This window comes from Gadus morhua, chromosome 2 (genome assembly GCF_902167405.1).
Source record: "Gadus morhua chromosome 2, gadMor3.0, whole genome shotgun sequence".
Lineage (NCBI taxonomy): Eukaryota > Metazoa > Chordata > Actinopteri > Gadiformes > Gadidae > Gadus > Gadus morhua.
In genome coordinates, this window is record NC_044049.1 from 14003315 (window position 1) to 14025018 (window position 21704).

Below are 21704 nucleotides of genomic sequence, written 5' to 3' on the forward strand. Positions count from 1 at the left end.
TGTGAACACGCCGTCCGACCGCCACCCTACAGCCACCGGGCTAAGGGGGGGAAAGAGGCAACATGGAGGAACGCACCACAAGCGTAGGACGCAGGTGTCCTAAGGAATATCGCTCTTTAGGTACCATGTACTGCCGTTCGGCCGAACGGTCTTTACTTTTTTCTTTATTGTTGGGGAAGGAAAAAGTAGGAGCAAGCTTCCGGAACTTCCCGGTCCGTGGCGCTGCTCTATCGCCCCGACCCGGGAACGATTCTCAAGGACAGACTGCTGGTGCGCGAGAACCTCGGAGAACCGGGGACCAAATAGGCCATCCGGCGCTAATGGACCCTGGACCAGGCTGGCCCGCTCCCGTTCCGGCACCGCAGTGTGGGAGAGCCATATGACCCTCTGTATCATGGTTGCCCACGCCATATGCCGGCCGGCCGAAACGGCTATCGGCTGGCATAGCTGGAGGATGGCGTTGGAAAAGCGGGAAACCGCCAGCCATCTCGCGGCTTCCTCCGGGCCGTAGGCCTCCCTGTCAGCCGACAAGGAGACCATGGCGATGTTGTTGACCGCCGCCGCGGATTGAGAGACACAAACGAACAACCTGTCCGTTAGGCCGACAATCTGCTTCTGGAGTCGGTCGGGGGGCAGCGGCTTTTCGTTAGGGCGCCATCCGGCGCCCGGACAGAGAAGCGCTGCCAGAGAGGCTCCAGGCGAGGGATCCCCCTCGCCTGAGTATCGGCCCACCCCTCCACGTTGGTGAAATCCGTGTAAGATTTCACCGGGGCCTTCAGGGTCGAAGGGTCCCCACCGGCAGCAGTGAACAAGTGCTGCACAGGCGGGAACAATAGGCACTGGGTAACCCGTCGGGAAGAAGATAGGGTGCGAAAGCACTCGCCCTGCATATCGTCAGATACGGGGGCGAGAGGCGGGCCGGCATCGGAATCCCTTTGGTGGCCGCCGCCTCACCCATGATCTCCCCGAAGAGATCGGCCATCTGGCGCGGTCTCTCGCGTTGCACGGCGGTGGCGGTTGAAACCCCGGGAACGGGATAAACCCGTCGCCGAGTCGCCGAAGACGTCGTCCATGGAAGCGGCGTCGGCGTTGGCGTCGATGACGCCATCGTCGTAGTCAGGGCTGGCCCTGAACAGGTCGATGGCGTCAGCCAGGTCCACCGCAGGGGAGCAGTAGAGATGCCTGGAGAGGATCCCCTCTTCAGGCAGCTCCCGGCAGGCGACACAGGAGACGGAGGGCGCCATAGCAGCCGCGGCGTGTTCGGCGCCGAGGCACCGAAAACACGCCACGTGCACGTCACCCGGTGCCAGGGAGGCGGGACAGGAGGCGCATAGGAGTCCTGAGAAGGACCTAGCCCCAGGAGCGCTCTCAGGTGGCCCTGAAAAGGGCTGTTAGTCCGCGGCCTCGCCCGAGCCGCTTTTGAAGTCATCGTCTTCTAGTAGTCTCAATTCTTAGCTGATAAGCACAAGTGCTGAAAGAAAAGGGAGGATGAGCGACGGTATACACCTCGTTATATAGACACGATACCATGGGGAAATGTGGGCGGTGCCCACGCTGATAGGTGCATAGTTTGAATTTTCAGCGCGCATTAGCGCGTGCACGGGACAAGCCATAAGGCGAAGCCTAGACGACGTAGCCTACATGAAATAGAACTAACATCCACAGCGTCTGAAGCTAAGCCAACAGAGGCTGTTGATAAAACTGAAGTACAATGGCGGAGGGTACTGGATCTGAAATAGAAGATGGCACCATGCAAAAGTTCACCATTTCAAAAGAAATACAAATGAGGACTACCGTATTTTCCGCACTATAAGGCGCACCGGATTATAAGGCGCACCTTCAATGAATGGCCTATTTTAGAACTGTTTTCATATATAGGGCGCACCGGATTATAAGGCGCATAGAATAGAAGATACGCACCGACTAGATGGAGCTGTGCTAAAGGGAATGTCAACAAAACAGTCAGATTAAGTCAAACTTTATTAAGCGTTCTGACAACTCGGTTCAATCCCATGGTAACGATGTTCAAACGTTAATGTGCATATTAACAACATCTCCCAGCCTTGTTCAGTTGTAAACACGTAAAAGAAACACAGTCTGATACCGCTAATTCAAATGTAGTGCATAACTCAACATTGTTCAGTTACGTATAACACGTAAAGCTCACTTTTTCAGTTCATTCCCCGTCCACGAATCCCTCGAATTCTTCTTCTTCAGTGTCCGAATTGAACATTTGGGCGAGTAAGGCATCCAACATGCCCGGCTCCCTCTCGTCATTATCCGAGTCAGTGTCGCTGCTGTTGCCTGGCAATTCAGTGATTATTCCTGCCTTCGTGAAAGCTTGGACCACAGTTGAGACTGATGTATCAGCCCAGCTGCCCAGGCATCCACGATCCATTGGCAGATAGTGGCGTAAGTCGCCCGGCGCTGTCTCCCCGTCTTGGTGAACGTGTGTTTGCCTTCTAAGGCCCCGTCCACACAAAAACCGCATGGTGAAACCGCATAAGTCTTGTCCGTCCGGCCGACCGTCCAGACGGAGCCGGCGAATCCGGTGCCCGAAACCGCACATTTCTGAAACCACCCTCGGAGGTGGTTTCAAATCTATCCGGACCTAACCGGTTTCGTGTAAGGATTCGTGTGGACGTCTGAAACGCTTGATGGCATCAGCCCCCCACCAGCTGGGGGACGTCAGAGTTGCGTTGAATTTTTTATTTATTATTTTATTTGTATTCTTTTTGTAGCTTTAAATAAAGCCCCTTGATAAATATAATTACTAACTGTACATTAAAAAGTATTTCTGCTCAATTTAAAAGGTTGAATCTCCTCGTGACTGAATGTTTGTATACAGCGCGCAGGCTGGATGCGCTCCACTTTTTCTGTGGAGAACCAGCACCTTGAATATTTACTACAGCGTTTATACAGCTCGATGCTGTTTCGAAATGACTCCGTCTTTACGGAGATATCCCTGAACCACATAAAACGAAATCGGATCGTTTTCATCAACTAATACTCTTCACTAGAAATGTTGTGTGAAATGATTTTCAAGCAGTCTTGCGGTATCAGCTTGGTAGATGGAACAGCGAGGTGTCCGATAGGCGGAGATCTAGATCAGCGGGAGTGGCTAGCGAAGCTGTGCATCGTGGTGCATGGTGGGAGTTGCTGTCTTCAATCCACAAGCGCCAAAAAGTCACTTTCTGCCTTTTCTCGGTCAAGACGGCACCAAATTAGAATTTTATTTTATTATTCGACTGCATATAGGACCAAATTTCAATACATATTCAAGCCTCCACCGGTGAAATGTTCCTTTAAATTAATATTTCTTTCACAGGGCTCATCTCTTAAACACATTTGGTAAGTCATGGTGAATTAAGATCAGGTTAATAAACAAGGCGATGAATGGTTTTTAATCAAAGACCTCACTTCATATAACTGTAATGCATAATACATAAACTTCATATGACTAATGTTTAATATTTAACTCTTTGTATCTAATGCTGGAATGTATGTATCCACGTGGGAAGTAAAAGATAAATATAAATGGGGACGGGGGAGGGCCCATAGATTTCAGAAGCTCTGTGATTGGTCTAGGAAATCACAGAGCTGTAGTTATCTCAGAGATCCCGGGCCGAAAGAGCCAGTTCTTTGGAAACCAACTCAGGTGATTTTGTTACGCTCTGCGGTGACAATAAAGCCTTGATCATCCAACCCTATTCCTTCTCGACCTCTCGTAAATTGTTAGAGTTTTAGACCGTGGGTTTTCCAACGACATTATCCCCTTTGGAAGGAAATCTCCGCTTCTGAGATGAACTGAACCACCCCTTCCTCAGCAGTCCCATTGAACCCATTCATCTATCAGGGGTCTCAAACTCAATTTACCTGGGGGCCGCTGGAGTAGAGTCTGGGTCAGGCTGGGCCACATCAAGTATTCCACAAAAAAATTTAGTACAACTGACCCAATCTAAGTTAATGATCGGGATATAATTAGATCACGTTGGCTATGTAATCGCTGACAACAGGGGACATTTCATAGTGTTTGGTGGAAACCGGGACATTTTAGCGTCCTTTTGCTTTTGTCGGGACTCAGGACACGTAACTCAAAATTGGGAATGTCCCGGTAAAACCGGGACATCTGGTCCTATCACAAGTGATAAAAAAGCGTGGCAAGCGTCTCAGCAAAAATGTGCGTTTGACAACAACGGGAGAGTGAGTCTGCCGAACCAGATTGTGATGGAGAAGCTGAGGATGCTTTCTACGATGGCTGTATAGAAGTGGAGCAGAAGATGGGACCTTACCCTGAACTTCTTGAGCTAACGGAGATGGAAAAGTCTTGGCTGTTCTTTTTTGTAGATGTGGTCTGCGTTTATTTTCCATTTGAGGTTATTGCTGATGTGGGTTCCAAGGAGTTTGAATGTGTCAGTGATAGAGATGGATTCACCTTTAATGAGCACAGGAGTTTTGGGGGATGGTTGGCGTCTTGGGTCGATGATGAGTTCCGTTGTTTTTGATGAGTTGAGTGTGAGATCATGGTCTGTACACCAGGTCACTGCTTGGTTGATCTGTGCACGTTATTCTGTTTCTTAGTTGTTGGTGATGAGTCCTATGATGGTTGAGTCGTCCGCGTACTTGTACAGGTTGACAGAGCTGTGGTGGGATGTGAAAAGGGAGAATAGCCAGGGTGAGAGAACACAGCCTTGGGGTGTGCCTGTACTGAGGAAGAGAGGGGAGGATGTGGTATTTTTGATCTTCACCTTTTGTTGCCTGTTCCAGAGAAAGCTGTGAATCCAGTGACAGATGCATGGGTCGATGTTCATGTCCAGTAATGTATTGAATAGTTTGGCCGGGTTTATTGTGTTGAATGCAGAGCTGAAATCCATGAACAGGATGCGGGCATATGTGTTGGCGGACTAAACTTTGATGTCAAGTAGGGGGCCACAATATTTCATCCCGCGGGCCTCAATTGGCCCCCGGGCCGCGAGTTTGAGACCCCGATCTACATGCTCTGTTCTCATGCTCAATATGTGCATGCACAGGCCGAGTCCGCTGTGCCATGCTGATCGGCCAAGAGTGAATTTTGGAAAGAACAACATTTGCTATCTGTGGTCCACTGGAAAGCTACTATTGACTTAACATTAACCACGGATCGATTGTATTCAGGAGGAGAAAGAAAGAATGCTACATTACTTCCTGTTTAGAGGACAGATAACAACAGCTTAGTAAGATCTTTCTGAGTAAGATCTTTCTGAACAATTTATTAGTTTGATGTAGAGATGGTGGGAATAAGTGAGCTCATAGCTCATTGTGAGATGGCATTGATTCAATCTCGTGTGGTGTAATTAAATTAGGGTGACCATAGTCAAGGTATTTTACGACTTTTCAATAGAAACCGCAAAATCCATCCATTGACATTAATGTCATGGTTACGTAATTGACCGTGTAACATCATTTGTTCGATGAATGAGGAATTAACTACTTTTACCTTTCTTTATTTCTTTGTTGTTTCTTTCATTTCTTTCTTTCTTTCTTTCTTTCTTTTGATACATAATTCACGTGAAATGTTTAAATGCAATCGTGTAAATTGAAAATTATGCATACCAGTTTTAATATTTTATTTATAGTAAAAACATGTTATGCATGCAAACCAAACGTACTAGCCTACTGTGAGCAATCTTACAAGAATACAAAAGGTAAACACCATAAAAAAGTAAAAGGTTATAACCAAAGCACATTATAAACAAAATCCCATAATTTAGTTTTCAAAAAACAATCATATACAGGCATATGTGGACTTCACTTATCAAGTAAAGCCATGATATTTTGAAGACAATTAGGGAAGAAAATAACTTTTGATATGCATTATTTTGCAGGTAGTGGTGGTCTGCATTGCTACCATAATCACCATCTTTACGGTTTTACATTCAACTACTTTCTGTGGTCCAGTTAACCATTATCTTTGTCAATAAAAATATTTATCTTTAGAATAATTCTTAATATAAGGCGCAATTAGTTAGAATGTAAGTAATTTTTCCTTAATATTAACAGTTCATCACTTTAACAGAATGCATTAATTTTAATGCTAAGACGATTATTTAACTGAATATGAAATGGTGATTATGAGTGCATGTTATGAAGTTATGATCAGGTGATATTGTTCAGAACAGCATTACGTTTGTTTGAATTGTATCTGCATGCATGGCATATAAAATAATAAAGTTTACCTAGGATACATTTTTTCTTAGGTCTCCTGGATATTCATATATGTATGATATATTTAAAATGTAATTTAGAAAGTTTCCTTTCCCTAATTGAGCTTATTTGAAACAGTAGGAAAACCAAAAAATAAGTCTTTCTGCCACAAATGTGCATTTAAAATTGTTTAACAAAATGAAGAGGAAAAAATTTATGATTTTAAGTCTGAAGATATATGCATATGTTGCTGTGTTTCTTCTTCTTATGGGTACATGGCGGTAACAAGCAGACGAAATAACCTTTTATCTATTGGCCACAAGAGCAAAAATATTGGATTTGCTATGAGTGGGCACATAATTAACTATTAACTAATAAAATAACCAATAGAAACTTGTAACATCACAACAAGAACACTTTTTTTATTTTTCACTCAACTAACATCCAAAGGGCAAATCCAAACGCAAAGGGATATCTTTTCTTTTCTACCTTAAACACTCCTTTTTGTTAGGACACACAAACATTAATTTTTTATCATGTTGGCCCAGAAGCTCTGATCTTTCTCAGGCTACTGGGGGATTCAAAGCCAGCAGAACCTCTCTCATCGCAGTCTTTTGAGAATGCTAACTCTTTCAAACTCCAGACTTGCTAACACACAGATTATGCTGTGTCCTTTATGGGCACGTATGACAAAAGTAAAGCGGGGGTGATGGTGTGTTTAATCTCCATCGGTAACAGACCTACTAAAATGCTGTAATTCTATACCTGTCCCTACATGCACATCTGGTCTCAGTGGTAGAGATTCTCCACTTTCAACACATTGCAAACATGGACCACCAAACTACCCACCCCTCCACCAACTCTGAAAGAATCAATCAATATTGATTGATCTCAGATTATACCAAAAACACTGAATTACACTCAAGAGTTTATATAATTATAACTGTATATTTTGGTTAATCCGCCATGTAGGGACTCGAATAAATGACTATGTTGATGAAGAGGAAACCGCCTCGGTATAATAACCCACAACACAGAAATTAAGTTGAGAGGTCCACACTTGATAGAAACAGAGCACACACAAAGACACTGTTATAGATAACCTAGCACCTTGTTTAGTAAAACACTGGTAGAATACGGCACATTCAGATCTCACTAAAAATGTTGAATCTTTTTTTTAAGAATCACATAAACAAGAATAATTCTAGAATAAACAGCAATGTTTGTAACCAATGCCCTCTTTGAAAGGAGTGTGATCACAATCCAATGATCTCAAACACGACGCTGGCTAAGACACAGATAACCGCACCTCAACCCTGCAGCGACAAGCCTCTAAAAGCAGTCTTAATAGAAGAGGAACAACGATAACAAAGGCCAATACAAGAGACAACAGCTCAATTTACAACTGATGGTTACACAGATATCTTTCCACACACCTGCTGCTCTCTTTGGACCCTGAAGTAACTCAAAGTATGGAATGGTCTCCGATGGTTTTCTTTTGTGGACTCCATTTCTTTTACCTGTCCTCTGAGTTTCCGGAAACCCCAGTACCCAATTGTTACCGAGAACCCCTTTGTAACCCCAGTATCGCTTCGGAACCCGAGTACAGAACGAGATCCCGAGATGAGACCCATAGGCGAGATTCCGGGACGAGACCCCGGGACGAGACCACGGGACGAGACCCTGTGCTTCACACCGGTGTGGTCCTGCGGTTGCCCCCGTCCTTGAGGTCATTGGGGAAACAGTTATGCACCTGCAGGAATTCAGCAGCGGTGGCTGCGACATCATGCTCTGGGCTGTAGGGGCTCTCGGCAACACTATCCCTGGCCAAAGTGTACATGGACAGCTCGCCCAGTGGCCTGCTGGGAGACGGCACCATGCCCCCCTTGCGGGCGTTGGTGCCTGGCGAGTTCTCTCGCGACGCCTCTGTGGAGCGAGAGCTGGAGCGTGATGTACGCCGGCGGAAGTGGGAGCTGGGCATTCGTGAGTATGGTGAGGAAGAGGAGAGAAAGCGGATGAAGTCGCGGCGTGCTCGCCAGCGCACCTCCTTGTTCTTCTCGATATAGATGTTGATGGCGAGCACGGCCACTGCCTCGGCCGCGATGAAGGACAGCGCGCCAAAGTAGAAGGACCAGCCGTAGGAGTATGTATACTTGCGGTCATCATCCCGCCTGTCGTTGGGGTCACCGGCATTGCTGGATATGTAAACGATGATGCCGATGATGTTGCTCAGACCTTGAAGGGGAAGATCATATTAAGAGACATCAAGTGCCCATTCACAGCGAAGACTTATGCAGGCTGCAAAATGCGAGGCACACTGCATGGCCTTTTTGTTTAATTCTAGAAAAATAACAGTTCGCAGCAGCCTCTTGACTGTTGCAAAGCAACTATGAGACATCTACTTCTAAACCAATGAAGTTGAGCACTATTTGTAAAGGGCTGTTTAATCATACCCTAAGCAACCAAGAAGCAAATGGCCCGCTTCCACTGGGCAGTGCGGTTAGGCCCAGGACGATTAGGTCCGGTAATTTAAGTGCGGTTAGGCAGCTTGGTTACGGCTCACGTTTCCACCATCGATAGTACCCTTATGGTAGGGCGGGTTTAAGCCAGATGGCGACAGTCGCGGCAGCTGCATAAGCATTTTGACCTCATAGCAGCCCGTTCAGCCTGCTAATAATCCAATGAAAAGAAGAACGAGACACATTAAACAAAGAGCAACAATGTAGGACGTCCAAGATGTGTATGTGTATACATGTGTATACATACATGAATATACTGCAAAAAGTTTTTGTTGTAGTTAGCCTAGCTACACAACATGCTAGTATGACTAACATTAATGTTGTTGGATCAACCCCTTTGTTATAGACAAGTAGCTTTGTGGGCGGTTCTATGGCGATGTCGCCGGCGCAAAAAATTACTCTTGCGCCTGGCGCAAATCTAAAAAGGGTTGGTCTGAAGTAGCCTAAATACCCGTAGTTGTGGTTTGGGCGTAATGTGCAACAAACCAATGAGAGTGCCAGCTCCCATCCCCTTTAGGAGCCACGAGCACATTTGAATCTGACGAGTTGATATTTTGAAAGCGCGTCTGCAGTCTCCGATGAGTCAGATGCACATGAATTTCAAACTACAAATGGCCCAGTTTATGGCCAAATAATATGGCCTAATTCACACATGGAATAAGGTTTTCTTCCACAACTTCAAAAAATACTGAGTAATTTCGGCAAAGAAAACTTAGATATAACACATGATATGCGGTAACTGTGGTTCTATTTAATGATGTACGCAATTCATTATAAACATTGTTTCTTATCAGTATTGTATGCATTATCGTTATCGACCTAATATGCATGGGTCCCCCCGTTAATATACATTGCCATGGACTGTATTATGCGTTAAGTGTTTAGTTTGCGTGTGTTTAAACAGATGGACGCACACACGCACGCCCGCATTCATTCATTCTTTTTAACACTCACTCCTTTCGCCGAACCGCCCCTTGGGGCGCAAGATCATTCCCTAATTTACCGACGCTTGGCGCTGGAGGGAAAAGAAAGCTCTGCGCCAGTTGCAAACTAGCAACGACACATGCGCCAGTGACTGCGCCGGATGCAAGATAGGGCCCACAGTGTCAAATAAACAGTTTACTTTAATTTGTGTTTTAATCTGTGTTCAGGTCTGATAGGATAGAATACCATACACATGCGTTTTATGTAACTAGTTTCAACTAGTTAAAGTCCTTCCAATTCAGACTAAATTATGTGATTTTATTTTATTTTCCAGACCATTCCATAGTAATGCAAGTTAAGTGTAAAGTTTCCCATCCTGCGTTTGTGCTTGAACTTTGGAGCAGGGCTTCCACCTCAGCAGAAGAGCCATGCATGGTCTGCAGAGGCTGCTTCTTGCTGGTCTCAATGATGTGTGTCCTTTTTTTACAGTTTAAATTCAGAATAAATCTTTTTATACTACACTTTTCTCTGGAATTTGGTTTGGTTTGAATGTCATTAAATTATTACCGCCATGAAAAACGTGGTATGATTATATAAGATTCTGATTCATGCTCACAACCTTTTAGAAACGGCAATATTGCCCTTTATCTTGCATCAAACATTGTACCAAAAGATAATAAATAAAACCAGAACAAACAAAGAACTTGAGGTAGTGTGCCATCAATTAAAAAAAATATATCAGTGATATAATATAACTAATATTACACATTACGAAAAGGCTTTAACAATCACACAATCATATTTTTCGATAACTTTTTCAAAGGGGCCCAAAACGGTCGGTTTTAAACCATCCATCTTTCTTCCCTCCTAGGGGTTGGGGGGCTTGGGGCTACTAATGCAGAAGAGGTGCCTGAGCTGGAGGGGATCTATCTATCCATATCTTTATATCAATATGTGTATCATTATATATTTCTACCAATATAAATTAAATAAGACACTGGTTTGTCAAGAACTACATCACATTGATCAACCATCCAGGCTACATAGCATTTTTAAAACAATAACTATTACATTGTTTGCCAAGTGATTATATCGAATCTTCAAACCTGGACTCCCTAGAACATGGAACGTATGGATATCATTGTAACATTGTTCAGATACCAGATACAAGAACTTACAAGTTTTTCCGCCATCCATCGACATGCCAACAAAGGGGGTAAATGGGTCAGGGATATAACCTAACCTAACCTAAATATGCCCAGTACTGTCATAATCTATCATCAATGACGTTAAGTTCACTAGCTAGTTAGTTCGCTAACTAGAGCGATGAAACTAGTGATTTTGTGATTATGCTTGTTAGAAAATGTCTATGCTACATTGAAACGGCATAATGCTAATGCAATGGTCAGCATAGTTTTTTACATTAATTTTTTTACACTTACATTTGTGGTGTTCGATCCTGTCGCATGTTTCGCCACCATCTTGCTTAGGATTTTTCTTGATTTTCTATTTTCTCGCAAGGCATTGTGGGATATTTCTCACAATCCTTGCATGTGCTTCTCAAAGATCTTACTTTCAAGAGCAAGTTAGCCTTTGCCCTTAGCCCTACCCCTCCCTGAAATGACTATTGGGACAGTTTTACCCAACGCGTGAATGCGGAAAAGCGAGGGGTAGGGCTAAGGGCTAGGGCCAAGGGGTGAATTTGGATTGACTTGGACTGAGATTTGGACACAATTCTGCCCATTGATGATTTCAAGTGGGCGCTAAATCACTGACGGGTAACGGGTTGACAAAATTGACCCAATAAGATGCAGTACTGCATTGAAACATTGCAATTAATGCAACAATGCCTACACAGCCACAACGCCTGGTTGCATTAAATGGGTTGATTTAATGCAGAACTGTATCTCATGTGATAAATGAAATACCACCATGCCTGTTAACACATCCATTGCAACACTGCCGATCATAATCGGCGTAGCAGTGAGAACATCTCTAGACCGCTACAACCTCTAGAACCACAGTAGGAGAACATTCCCAGAGCCCCCGGCGGTTACCTGCAGCAACGAACAGGATGCCTGCGCTGAGGAGGATGTTGTTGCGCTTGCTGTAGACGTGGCCCATCCCGACACAGAGCCCCCCAAACATCAGCAGGACATTGCTGAGGATGGGGAACACACTGGAGGCCCGCACGATGCCTGGAAACATTACATGAAGGCACTGTTCGATTAGAAAAGATTGAAGAATGCATTTAGGAATTCTTTGCATTTAGGAAGGCATCAGAGATAACAAGGATGGAAGGATTGAAGCAAGGAAAATGAAGAACCAGGGCTTTCTGTGACTATGAGGTAAGGTTGACTGCTATGTAGGGGGCCTTTTATGGATTTGCCTACACACTAAATAATTCATGTCTAACATTTGGCGACACTGTTGGGGACAGTGGAAAACACTGTCATTTAATAGATACATGGTTAGTGTCCTCCTTCTACTAAGGATTAGATGACTTTCCTAGGATAGGCAAAAAGGACAGGAAAGGAGAAAAGGTAAGTAAAAAGCAAGGAAGGGAAAGAAAATAAAAGGGTAATTATGGAAAGTAGAAGTGAAAGGGTCGGGAAAAGGGAAGGAAAGAGGAAATTATAGGAAAAAATAAAAGGATAAGGAAGAAAGGATGGGAGGAAAAGAAAGGAGAAAATTGTATGATAGAGAGGAAAAGAAAGGAGGAAAGGAAATGAGAAAATTATATGATAGAGAGGAAAGGATAGGAGAAAATACAAGTAAAGGAGAAAAGAGGAAAGGAAGGGTGAGAAGGAACCAAAAAATAAATTAAATGAAACAAAGTAAATTAAGCAAATAGAAAGGAGGGGTCAAGAAAGGTGAGGATAATACAAGTAAGCAATACAAGCCAATTAAGTAATTTGATGCTACTGTGCAGCCTGTCTCCAAAATGCTATTCAACAATTTTACTCAGATTCTCATTTGTATCCAGAATACCTATTACCCATTTATTCAACTGATATAAAGGAATTAATAATAATCAATTTGTTTTGGATACTGTCAACATTTTGTGTGATCCAGGTTTCCAATCAAGGGCCAGCATAGGTTTAAGGAAAGTATGGGACTTATATAAAGAATGTATTTTTTACGTAATTTGATATTCCCTGTTTTTTTTTTTATTTAGTCACAGTTAAGGAGCTTCCTTATGGGTGCCATGACCAAAACAGATCCCCCTCTCTCCTCTTTGGACGAAAACATCTCAACCCATTGTAATGGTCAGGAGGACAGAATGTCAATTCTATACAACACGCCAGAATACTTTTCAACAGAATCCTCTGTGCACAAAGGATAATATTGAAAAGGACATATTATATAAAAGGAGTAGCATCTGTACTAAGGCTCAGACACATCCTGGGAATACCCAGCTGAAACAATTTCACTACAATTGGTGGATGCAAACATATGTCATACTTGCCAGGTTAAACATGTTTAATGGTACAAGTGCAATCACTAAAGGGAACCTTAGTGTGATGGAAGGTGATTTGGGGGATTTTTGGTAGGAGGTATTACATTGGATATTTATTTATTTAAGTACATTTTACTTCCCATCCCAAAGTATTTAATCTGGGCGGATCAGTCCCCATCTAAAGAACCAAGTTATGTATATACACTTATGTGTTGGTTGCAAGCAATGCGCTTGTTAGCTCTTGCCGGGGAAAAAGTGAGCAGGCCGAACATTGTCCATTGGCTTCATGAAATGTCGTCTACCCTAAAAATGGAAAAAATAACAAGTTTTGTTGAGCAATGTTATGTGGATGAAATATTGGCTAATGAGGGGAACCTGGGGTAGTGTATTATGCTTGTGTGCATGTGGGGTTGTGGTGAGATATTGGCTTTTGCATTGTGTTTCATTTAAAATATAGCCGGAATATGTTCTATCTATCCTATTCGACCAACACCATAAAATGTTATTTGTTTAATGCTTTTGTAACATTTATGATGTGTCTATACCTGTTTGTTTGACTTACATCTGCTTTGTTGGCTGTATGTTGAGGTTCTGTTCTTATGTTTTTGTTACCTGCCTAGGGATTTGGATGTCAATGAGCAGTTTTGCATCATATTTTTATAGATATTATTTTTTATATGCTCTGTCCCTGTCAAATTAATTAATTAATTAATTAAAATGAATAAAACAAAATATTTCCGTAGCACTCTATAATAACGTTTAGTCACACGTAATTTATTAGCCTTTAGAGAATGCTTAACTAATAAGTAACCAAACATTAAGATACATTTGTAGATGATGAATGAGCTACGTGAAAGGGCCCCTATTCTACCACCAGGGATGATGTTGATTAATAATTACAAGCCATGTCATAATTGACCCTCTAGCGACATCCCTCTAAATTTGAGTGTCCACCCTGATGTAAGATGGATAGATCAGTATTCCAACCAATCACCGACAAGGAGCGGGTGTTGTGGGGTTTTGCGCTGTGTTCATGATCGTTTTTACTGGATGCATGAAACACGGATGGGAGGGGCGAGCTGGCTCTGACTTCTGTTCAAATACCAACAGAAGTGATGTCACCCAACATCGTTGATACAACCTTTGATATATACTTATTAATCGTCTACAAATTAATGTTAATGTTTTGTTAATGCATAGGTCATCGTTAACTCAAAGCTTGTAAATTGCTTTTGAATCAACCTTATTATTGTTCTACCAATACTTCTACATAAACATGTCTTGTAAAAGAAGGAAATCAATAAACATCGGAGATTGGTAAAAAATAATAAGTTATTATTCAGATATTAATAGTCAATGCAATCAGAGGCAGAACTTACGCAGGAGGTACTCAGAGCTGTCCGTGTCATAGTCGTTGTCATCGGGGAAATGGTTGATCCTGTTACAGCTGCCTTGGTTGATACCTGCATGGCACATGCATCAATGACTAGATGAACAACAAACATCACTAGAAACTGTTATATTACTGACAAACATTCTAATTACTTTCATGTCCTGGGACAGAAATTTTGATGAGATAAATTAGAATTCCAGTTGATTTGAGCTGGCTTGAGCCCACAGGCTGAAGTGAAAGTGAAAGTGCAGGAGGTAGAGCTACTGTTAAAGCTACTGTCCCAGGCAGTGCAACCCTGCCCTGCTCCTGTCTCAGATAATGGAGCATAAGGAGTGGAAAGCTGCATCTCAAATCCTGAAAGGAAATACACCCAACATCCAAAGATGAAGACGCTAAAACGTCCTTGTTGGAATCAAATTTTCTTATGATTCTTACATTTTTAACAAGTGTTAACAAGAAATTCTTTCATGGCCGACATTTCCAAAGAGAAATAAGAGCCAATAAGCAAGGCTACTCCAACCAAAACAATATCATTGTCTAATTTCTTTCTGGACAAATGTCGGTAGTTAGGAACAGAAAGGAGAGGACACTGTTTTTTGAGCCGTTATATCTCCACAAATGCTTCCCCTCTATTCGGAAGGCTTAACTAAACATGGACCAAAGGTCAGCCTGTGTGTGTGTGTGTGTGTGTGTGTGTGTGTGTGTGTGTGTGTGTGTGTGCGTGCGTGCGTGCGTGCGTGCGTGCGTGCGTGCGTGCGTGCGTGCGTGTGTGTCTGTCAAGAGGAAGGAAACAATCAGGTAAAGGGCAGCAGCTCATATACCCAGGAGTGGCAATGTGCGAGACGAGAAGGTGTGAAAAGGGAGAGATGAAAGGAAAGGAAAGGAGGAGAGACAAGAGAGGAAAGGAGAGAAAGCCGAGAGGAAGGGAGGGCAAAAGACCAATAGAGATGTGGACATTGATATGTGTGAGCTGGGATAATTCTTTATCCGTAATTGTGTGGTTTCAATAATACCATGGCATTAAGAGGGAGGTGGGGGTAGTACCCCTCTTCCTTTTGAGTTACGCCTGGCGGAGCAGGGTTGTTCATAGGGACAATAAGCGTATGTGATTGTTTGACAGACATTAAAAACAATTACCCACACACACAAGCACAAAGCACACTGATCTAATGTTTTTGACACTTGACATTGACATTTGTCCAGAGCTAGGGCTAACAACCGGGATATTTCTGAATATATTTTCTCTATTTGTACTTATGTCCTTATGCATGTATGACTGCACGTCACGACCAATCTGAGTTCCACATTCAATATAAATCCTACCTCGTAAAACCTCCTGTGAGCCTTTCTCTCTCTCTTGGAGGTCCTTTAAGCCTGCCCTCGTCTCAACCTATAAAAACCTCACTTCTCTTTGAGTCTCTGAACAGTCCTACTGCCACATTCAACTTGTTGCATCTTAATAGGGGAACTACAACCATATCCCAATCAACCGAACAAAAAACTTGTGATCTCCATTTCCCAGGGTGCCCTGGGGGATCACGGCCCCTTTGACACAACCTTTGCTAGGGGCCTTCTGTGTATGAAGTCTGAATATAACAGATGCAGTGATTTTGGGAGAGGGGAAGTGGCAGAAATGTTTACTTAAATATCCAAGCACAGCATTATGCGTGCAAGAAAGAGGCAAACACGAGGATTTGGACGTCCACAAGGTAGAAGGATACAAATAACTATAAGATTTAAAGGTGCAAGGTGTCAGGTGTCCCCATGAACTGAATTACGTTGTTATTATTGCACAGCAATAGTGAGGGGACCCACAAACATCTGAATAACAACCACTTGGATTAACATATCTTGAATTGAATATGGTAATTGCACATTAGTGAATCAATTACAAATGAATGAAGTAATCGGAGCACCTTGTGGACATATATTACTGTTTCTAGGGCAGTTACTATGGTAACGGAAAACTGAAAGGACTTCCTGGTAACTGGTGGAGACAAATCAACAGGCGATTTCTAACTTAGCCTTACACGGACAGGAAAGCCATATCGCTTGGTATCTTATAGAAAGCCCGGTTTTCCTCTCAAAGCAATTTGTCTGCTTAAGTCACATGATAAAAACTCAGTGATCAATTAAAGGCGCCACCTATACATCGATCATCGATGTTGGAGGCACACACTGAATAGGGTGTGACAGGGAGGTAAACAGAACGCAGCTGTAACAGACCTATTAAGTCTCGGTCTCAGCTGAAAGCAGCATCAAAACCTCCGCTGTAAATAGCATCCCCCCCGAATCCCCAATCCTCCACCCCTTTAGCTCTCCATGGCAACCAATAGTCAGCCGCTGACATGCTCATTTGAATAGATTATATCCAAGGATGCCTTTGACATCTTTATTGTATTTTAATACCTAACCTAACCAGCACAACATATTCAATCTTTCCATAAAAAACCCTCATGCACTAGTTAATGATCTTGCTCTAAAATACACACACACACACACACACACACAAACACCCCCCCCCCCCCCCTTCACACACAAACACACACACACACACACACACACACACACACACACACACACACACACACACACACACACACACACACACACGCACACACACACTCACACACACTCACACAACCACGCACATGCTGAAGCAGGCTTCAGAGGATCGGTGCTTTGGGGCAGGGAGGCTGAGATACTGTGAGTCAACCCAGCTAAGCCAATAAGAGGGCCATCTCTGTAGAATACTCCAGATCAGGAGAAGCAAAATCGTTCCTTTGCTTTCTTACAGGGGGTGTGATCCTAGTTATATAGACATACTGTATGTCCCCACCCGCTGCACAATTCACACCTACCCCCCTTGGATTCCTCCTCTTAAAAGATTTCTCCCCGTCTGAAAGAGCTTGGAAATCTGATATAAATGTATGAAGTGTGACGATTTTATGAATGGAAGCACTTTAAAATTAGACTGAAAGATTACCTATTAACTAACTATCTACTTTGAGAAATATCTGCATTCAATACAACCATATGTGTACTCGTCGCCTCCCCACACACCCCCTTGTACCACCACCACATCCAGATCAGGTCCGAGGTCAATAGTGCTATGCTACACTATAAGTCGCTTTGGATGAAAAATAGTAGTAATAGTTATCCTTCATTAAACATGATGCAGTCTCAGGGGAGTTTACCACAACAGAGATGTGGATACAGAGACGAGAAAATCCATGGATCATTGTCGTTTGAGCTTTTTGTCGAACACAAACAACCAGAGACACACACACACACACACAAATACAAAAGCCATCGAGGAGTTTATGTGCTGTTGGAATGAAAGTTAATTAAGTTTGTGTCATAGCAGGGGTTAATCAAACATGGCCTCGCCTGATTTTGAACTCAAACAAAAAACAAGTGCTGTGGGAGAGAGTTATTTGCATTTTAAAATGGGACATTTCGATTGTTCTTTCGCTCTGCTTCGCCAATTGTTGTAGCCAGGCATGTGCAGAGGGGGGGCTATTGGTGCCTGAGCACCTGCCCCTTTTCCTCTGGATGTCCAAAGTGTCCTTTTGAGTGGCAATTTAAATGATCAATGCTTCTTAAAATTACACATGAACATTTAAAATTTAACGTGTGAATCAATTATCGAGAATACAAATTTTCGAAAAGGAATAATATAGAAAAAATTTGGTAGCCTCGTCTACCCGCGCTGCTGGTAGGTGACGTCATAGGCTATCAACGTGACCTTTCACATTTGCCTGCCTGCAGGATGCGCATCATATTGTTGTTGTTTTAAGAGACGTCCGTTTCCAAAAATTAACTAACATTTATCTTGTTTTGTAGCGGGTAAAAGTTAGCAACAGGTCTGATATTCGCCGTATAGGCCTATGTGGTTTTGACTTACCCAGCAATCAGATTCATCAACAGAATTTCACTACATTATGGGTGTAGTATGTTGAGGACAGTTTAGAACACCCTATCGACAAAAATCATAACGACATTAGTCGTTTTTAATAAACTCTGGTTCGCTAACTAAGTTGTTGATGCTTCGTTTTATGTGTAGGGACCCTAATCATGCTACTGCAGAGGTTTGGTGCTATTTTAAGCAATATAAGTGGTTAAAACATGCAGCTTTTGCGGTGCCCCTAACCATAACACGGAATAACATTGCGCCAGGCATCCTTTATATTCGATTTTCAATGAAAAAAGTCCCTGGAGGGCGTATTTGATGGGCATATATCCCAAAACAAAGACCCTGTTACATTTTCGCCGGAATTACTCTTTAAATCTATGTTCCGGTTGCCGTCAGTTTTTGGGACCGTCTACAAATTACACCCCCCAGACTGGTGGCATAGACTTTACTATGGAATGGTTCAGGAAAGAAATCAGCACAAATCAATAAAAATATATTTTCTTATCTGATTGCTATAGTAGGCCTACTTGCCATGGCAAGTAGGCCTATTGCAATAGTAGCCATTGCAATGGCTGCTACTTACTACAGGTAACACTTTGACTTTGCTTATATCTCGCATTGGTAATTCATTATTTAAAATAAAGATGACATACGTATATTGTTAGCTAATCTTGTACCATGTGCCCTTTTCTGAATCAGAGCCCCTGCCCCTCAAAAGGTCTCTGCACGGCCCTGGTTGTAGCGGCTGCTACCACACTGTCTTCTGCATGCAGCCACCATCATCAATAAAACAGTGTCGTCATTACCTCCCGTCTCCAGCGCTATACTTGTGAGTTCCCATGGCAACGAGCCCATTATGTTCAATATGAATGGATTGTACCTTTTTTTCTTCCTCCCAAACCAGAGACAAAGCATGGAATTACTAGGTCAATTAGTACAAAAAGAACAAAACTATGGGAAAAACTATGACTATGGGAAAAAAATTGTCTGGGGTCATACCCCAACAAATCTTTTTTTTTCTATATCCGTGTAAACATGAGGCTTCTGGTGTCATTTAAACCATTTGGGCCGTTTTTAATGCAGTTGGATAAAGTATTAAGATTAGTGAACATTGCTCTGTGACAAGTAGATGAAATAGTGAGAAGTTGAAGGCCGAAAATTCAAAAACACCTCGGCATGTGGACAGTGCCCAGCTCTTACAGGAAGAGAGCTGATAATGCGTGGAGCGCCGGATCTAGATCTAGATCGTCTGGGGTTGAACAAACAGTCGATAGGCCTATAATGGTCGATTTCCGATAGAAAGCGAAAGCGCAACTAACCCGGTCAATGAATCACCGTGTTCCTATGAACCAAGAAGTCATTGCCATCTCACCACCCAAAACACTGAACAAAATAAAAACTGGATTCAGACGTTTCCGAGGGGTATTCTCCTCCCTGTCTCTAATAACTTGTTGCGCTCGGAAATGACTTAACCTCGGGAGACATATTTTTTCTAACACTGGGCATGTTTCCATAGCGATGTCAAATATGTTGCCAAGCAACAGCATCCCATACAACGAAGATATGGGTAAGGACTGTGCATGTTGCAGCCGGGAATGAGCCTGCTCCTCTTGAATGAGACAGGAACGTGCCATGGATTGGTTGGCGATGCTTTCTGCCGCGTGGGCCTTGTATGCGGCCGACTTTTATATGTTTAAGGTATTCAAACGTAGCTTTCAAGTAGGCTAAACAAAATAGAAATAACTAGGCCTATCATCACTTGCAGGATGCCAACATTTCGCACATAAATCGCTTTTGTATCTTTCTACTTTTAACACGAGTCAATTCGACCGATGATTTTTTTGTTCTTGTTATATAATATTCTTAATAATGAATCATTCTCCATTCACTTTTTTCCGTTCTGAAAAATAATTGACCACTTTATTTACACACTATTCACACACATAGAACATCAAAGCCTACACTCCAAGTTAAACCTTGCCTTAACTGGGTAAAACTGTTTAAAGTAAGTTTTATTGTATTTATTGAAAAAGCACTGACAAACTGAAAAGCATAATATTCAGTGTTCAGCTTTTCCGAAGGGAATTCTGTACGACAAAGAGTTCAAAGTGTTACCTCTTACCCTCAATACAACAGATTCTCCACAGCCCCGAGTGGGTCAGGTCGCCTTTCTTAGTTTTGGGCTGCGATGGGGCGTCGTCCGTAGAGGCATTGGTGGCGTTACAGATGTACGCGCGCGAATACAGCCAGTAGTCTGTCCCTATGGCGATGGTCATGAGGCTGAACGCGGCGAAAGCCCCGGCGGTGGCCAGCAGCGTTTGAACCCCGCGGTCAAACCAAGCCATTGCGCCTCATACTAATATTAATAACAAGGATAATAAAGTCAACAGACGTTTCCAACGATGCGCGCACATTGGAGTGCTTCAAGGCGTAGGAGATTTAGTTTGTTTCGGCAACGCTGGAAAGTGAAGATTGGTGATACTCTCTCTCCTCACTCTCCCCTTTTTTATCTCTCCCTCTCTCAGTGTCCACCTCTTTGTCTGTGTCTCTCTCTTGAAAAGCTCACTTGATGCTCACACGCGGGTGACATGTCAACTAGTGGCAACTGCTGCTGCCAACATCCACGGTCCACCAGATGCCATGTGTGTAGCCCTAAGCTTTGACACGCGCGCGCCGGATGGCACTAAATCCAAGAATTGCATAATTTTTTGTATGTACTCCTTTTTGACCCACACGATTTCTATATGATCAGTTCACTTTGTTGCCATAGAGAGGAATAATGTACCCGATAACCCCTGCGTCATGACTCCAACATCAGACCCCACCCTCACCGCTCCGACAGGTTGCAGGGATAAAAATCCAAAAAGCTCACCATAAACGCCTGTCATCAATGCACATGTGCTTTATATTTATGCATTCCGTCACTTCTTGTGCCCATTAGAAACTTAAACACATTGTAATAGTAACAAAATAAAACCGATCATTCTAGCATTATTTCGATATTTCCTCCACTATTGACTGCAGTCGGACGACGAGATGAGTTATCCTCCCTGCAGAGACCTCCCCCAGCTCAAACGGATCCCCACTCAAAACGCGGCACCTTCAAAAATCCCAAAAAGCAATAAGATGTTTACTGAGTGTGCGGAACTTAGGCTATATGCTAAATATGTCAAATCCATTGAACCAATAGTCAGCCACTAGCCGAATGTAGACCTACAGCTTCCGTTATTATAATCTGTACCCTTAGGCTATAGGCTATAAGCAGCCGAGGCAGTCTTGGTGGGAGCCGGAACTCGGGATATGATTGTT

General features: G+C 43.1%; 1 protein-coding gene across 1 annotated transcript; it reads right to left on the bottom strand.

The window, feature by feature from the left end:
• Positions 1 to 5597: 5597 nt before the first annotated feature.
• cacng4b (calcium channel, voltage-dependent, gamma subunit 4b) lies at positions 5598 to 21620 on the bottom strand. Its single transcript, XM_030350407.1, has 4 exons — positions 20518 to 21620; positions 14466 to 14549; positions 11684 to 11824; positions 5598 to 8418 (listed from the first exon to the last, which is right to left on the bottom strand). The coding sequence occupies exons 1-4, from the start codon at positions 20738 to 20740 to the stop codon at positions 7874 to 7876; spliced, it is 993 nt and encodes a 330-aa protein (XP_030206267.1). The 5' UTR covers positions 20741 to 21620; the 3' UTR covers positions 5598 to 7873.
• Positions 21621 to 21704: the final 84 nt, after the last annotated feature.

Coding starts and splice junctions, on each gene's coding strand:
- cacng4b (XM_030350407.1), bottom strand. CDS start 20,740: ATGGCTTGGTTTGACCGCGGGGTTCAAACGCTGCTGGCCACCGCCGGG. Junction 11,825..14,465: donor CAGCTCTGAGTACCTCCTGC/GTAAGTTCTGCC, acceptor TAATGTTTCCAG/GCATCGTGCGGGCCTCCAGT. Junction 8,419..11,683: donor CATCCTGTTCGTTGCTGCAG/GTAACCGCCGGG, acceptor TTCCCCTTCAAG/GTCTGAGCAACATCATCGGC.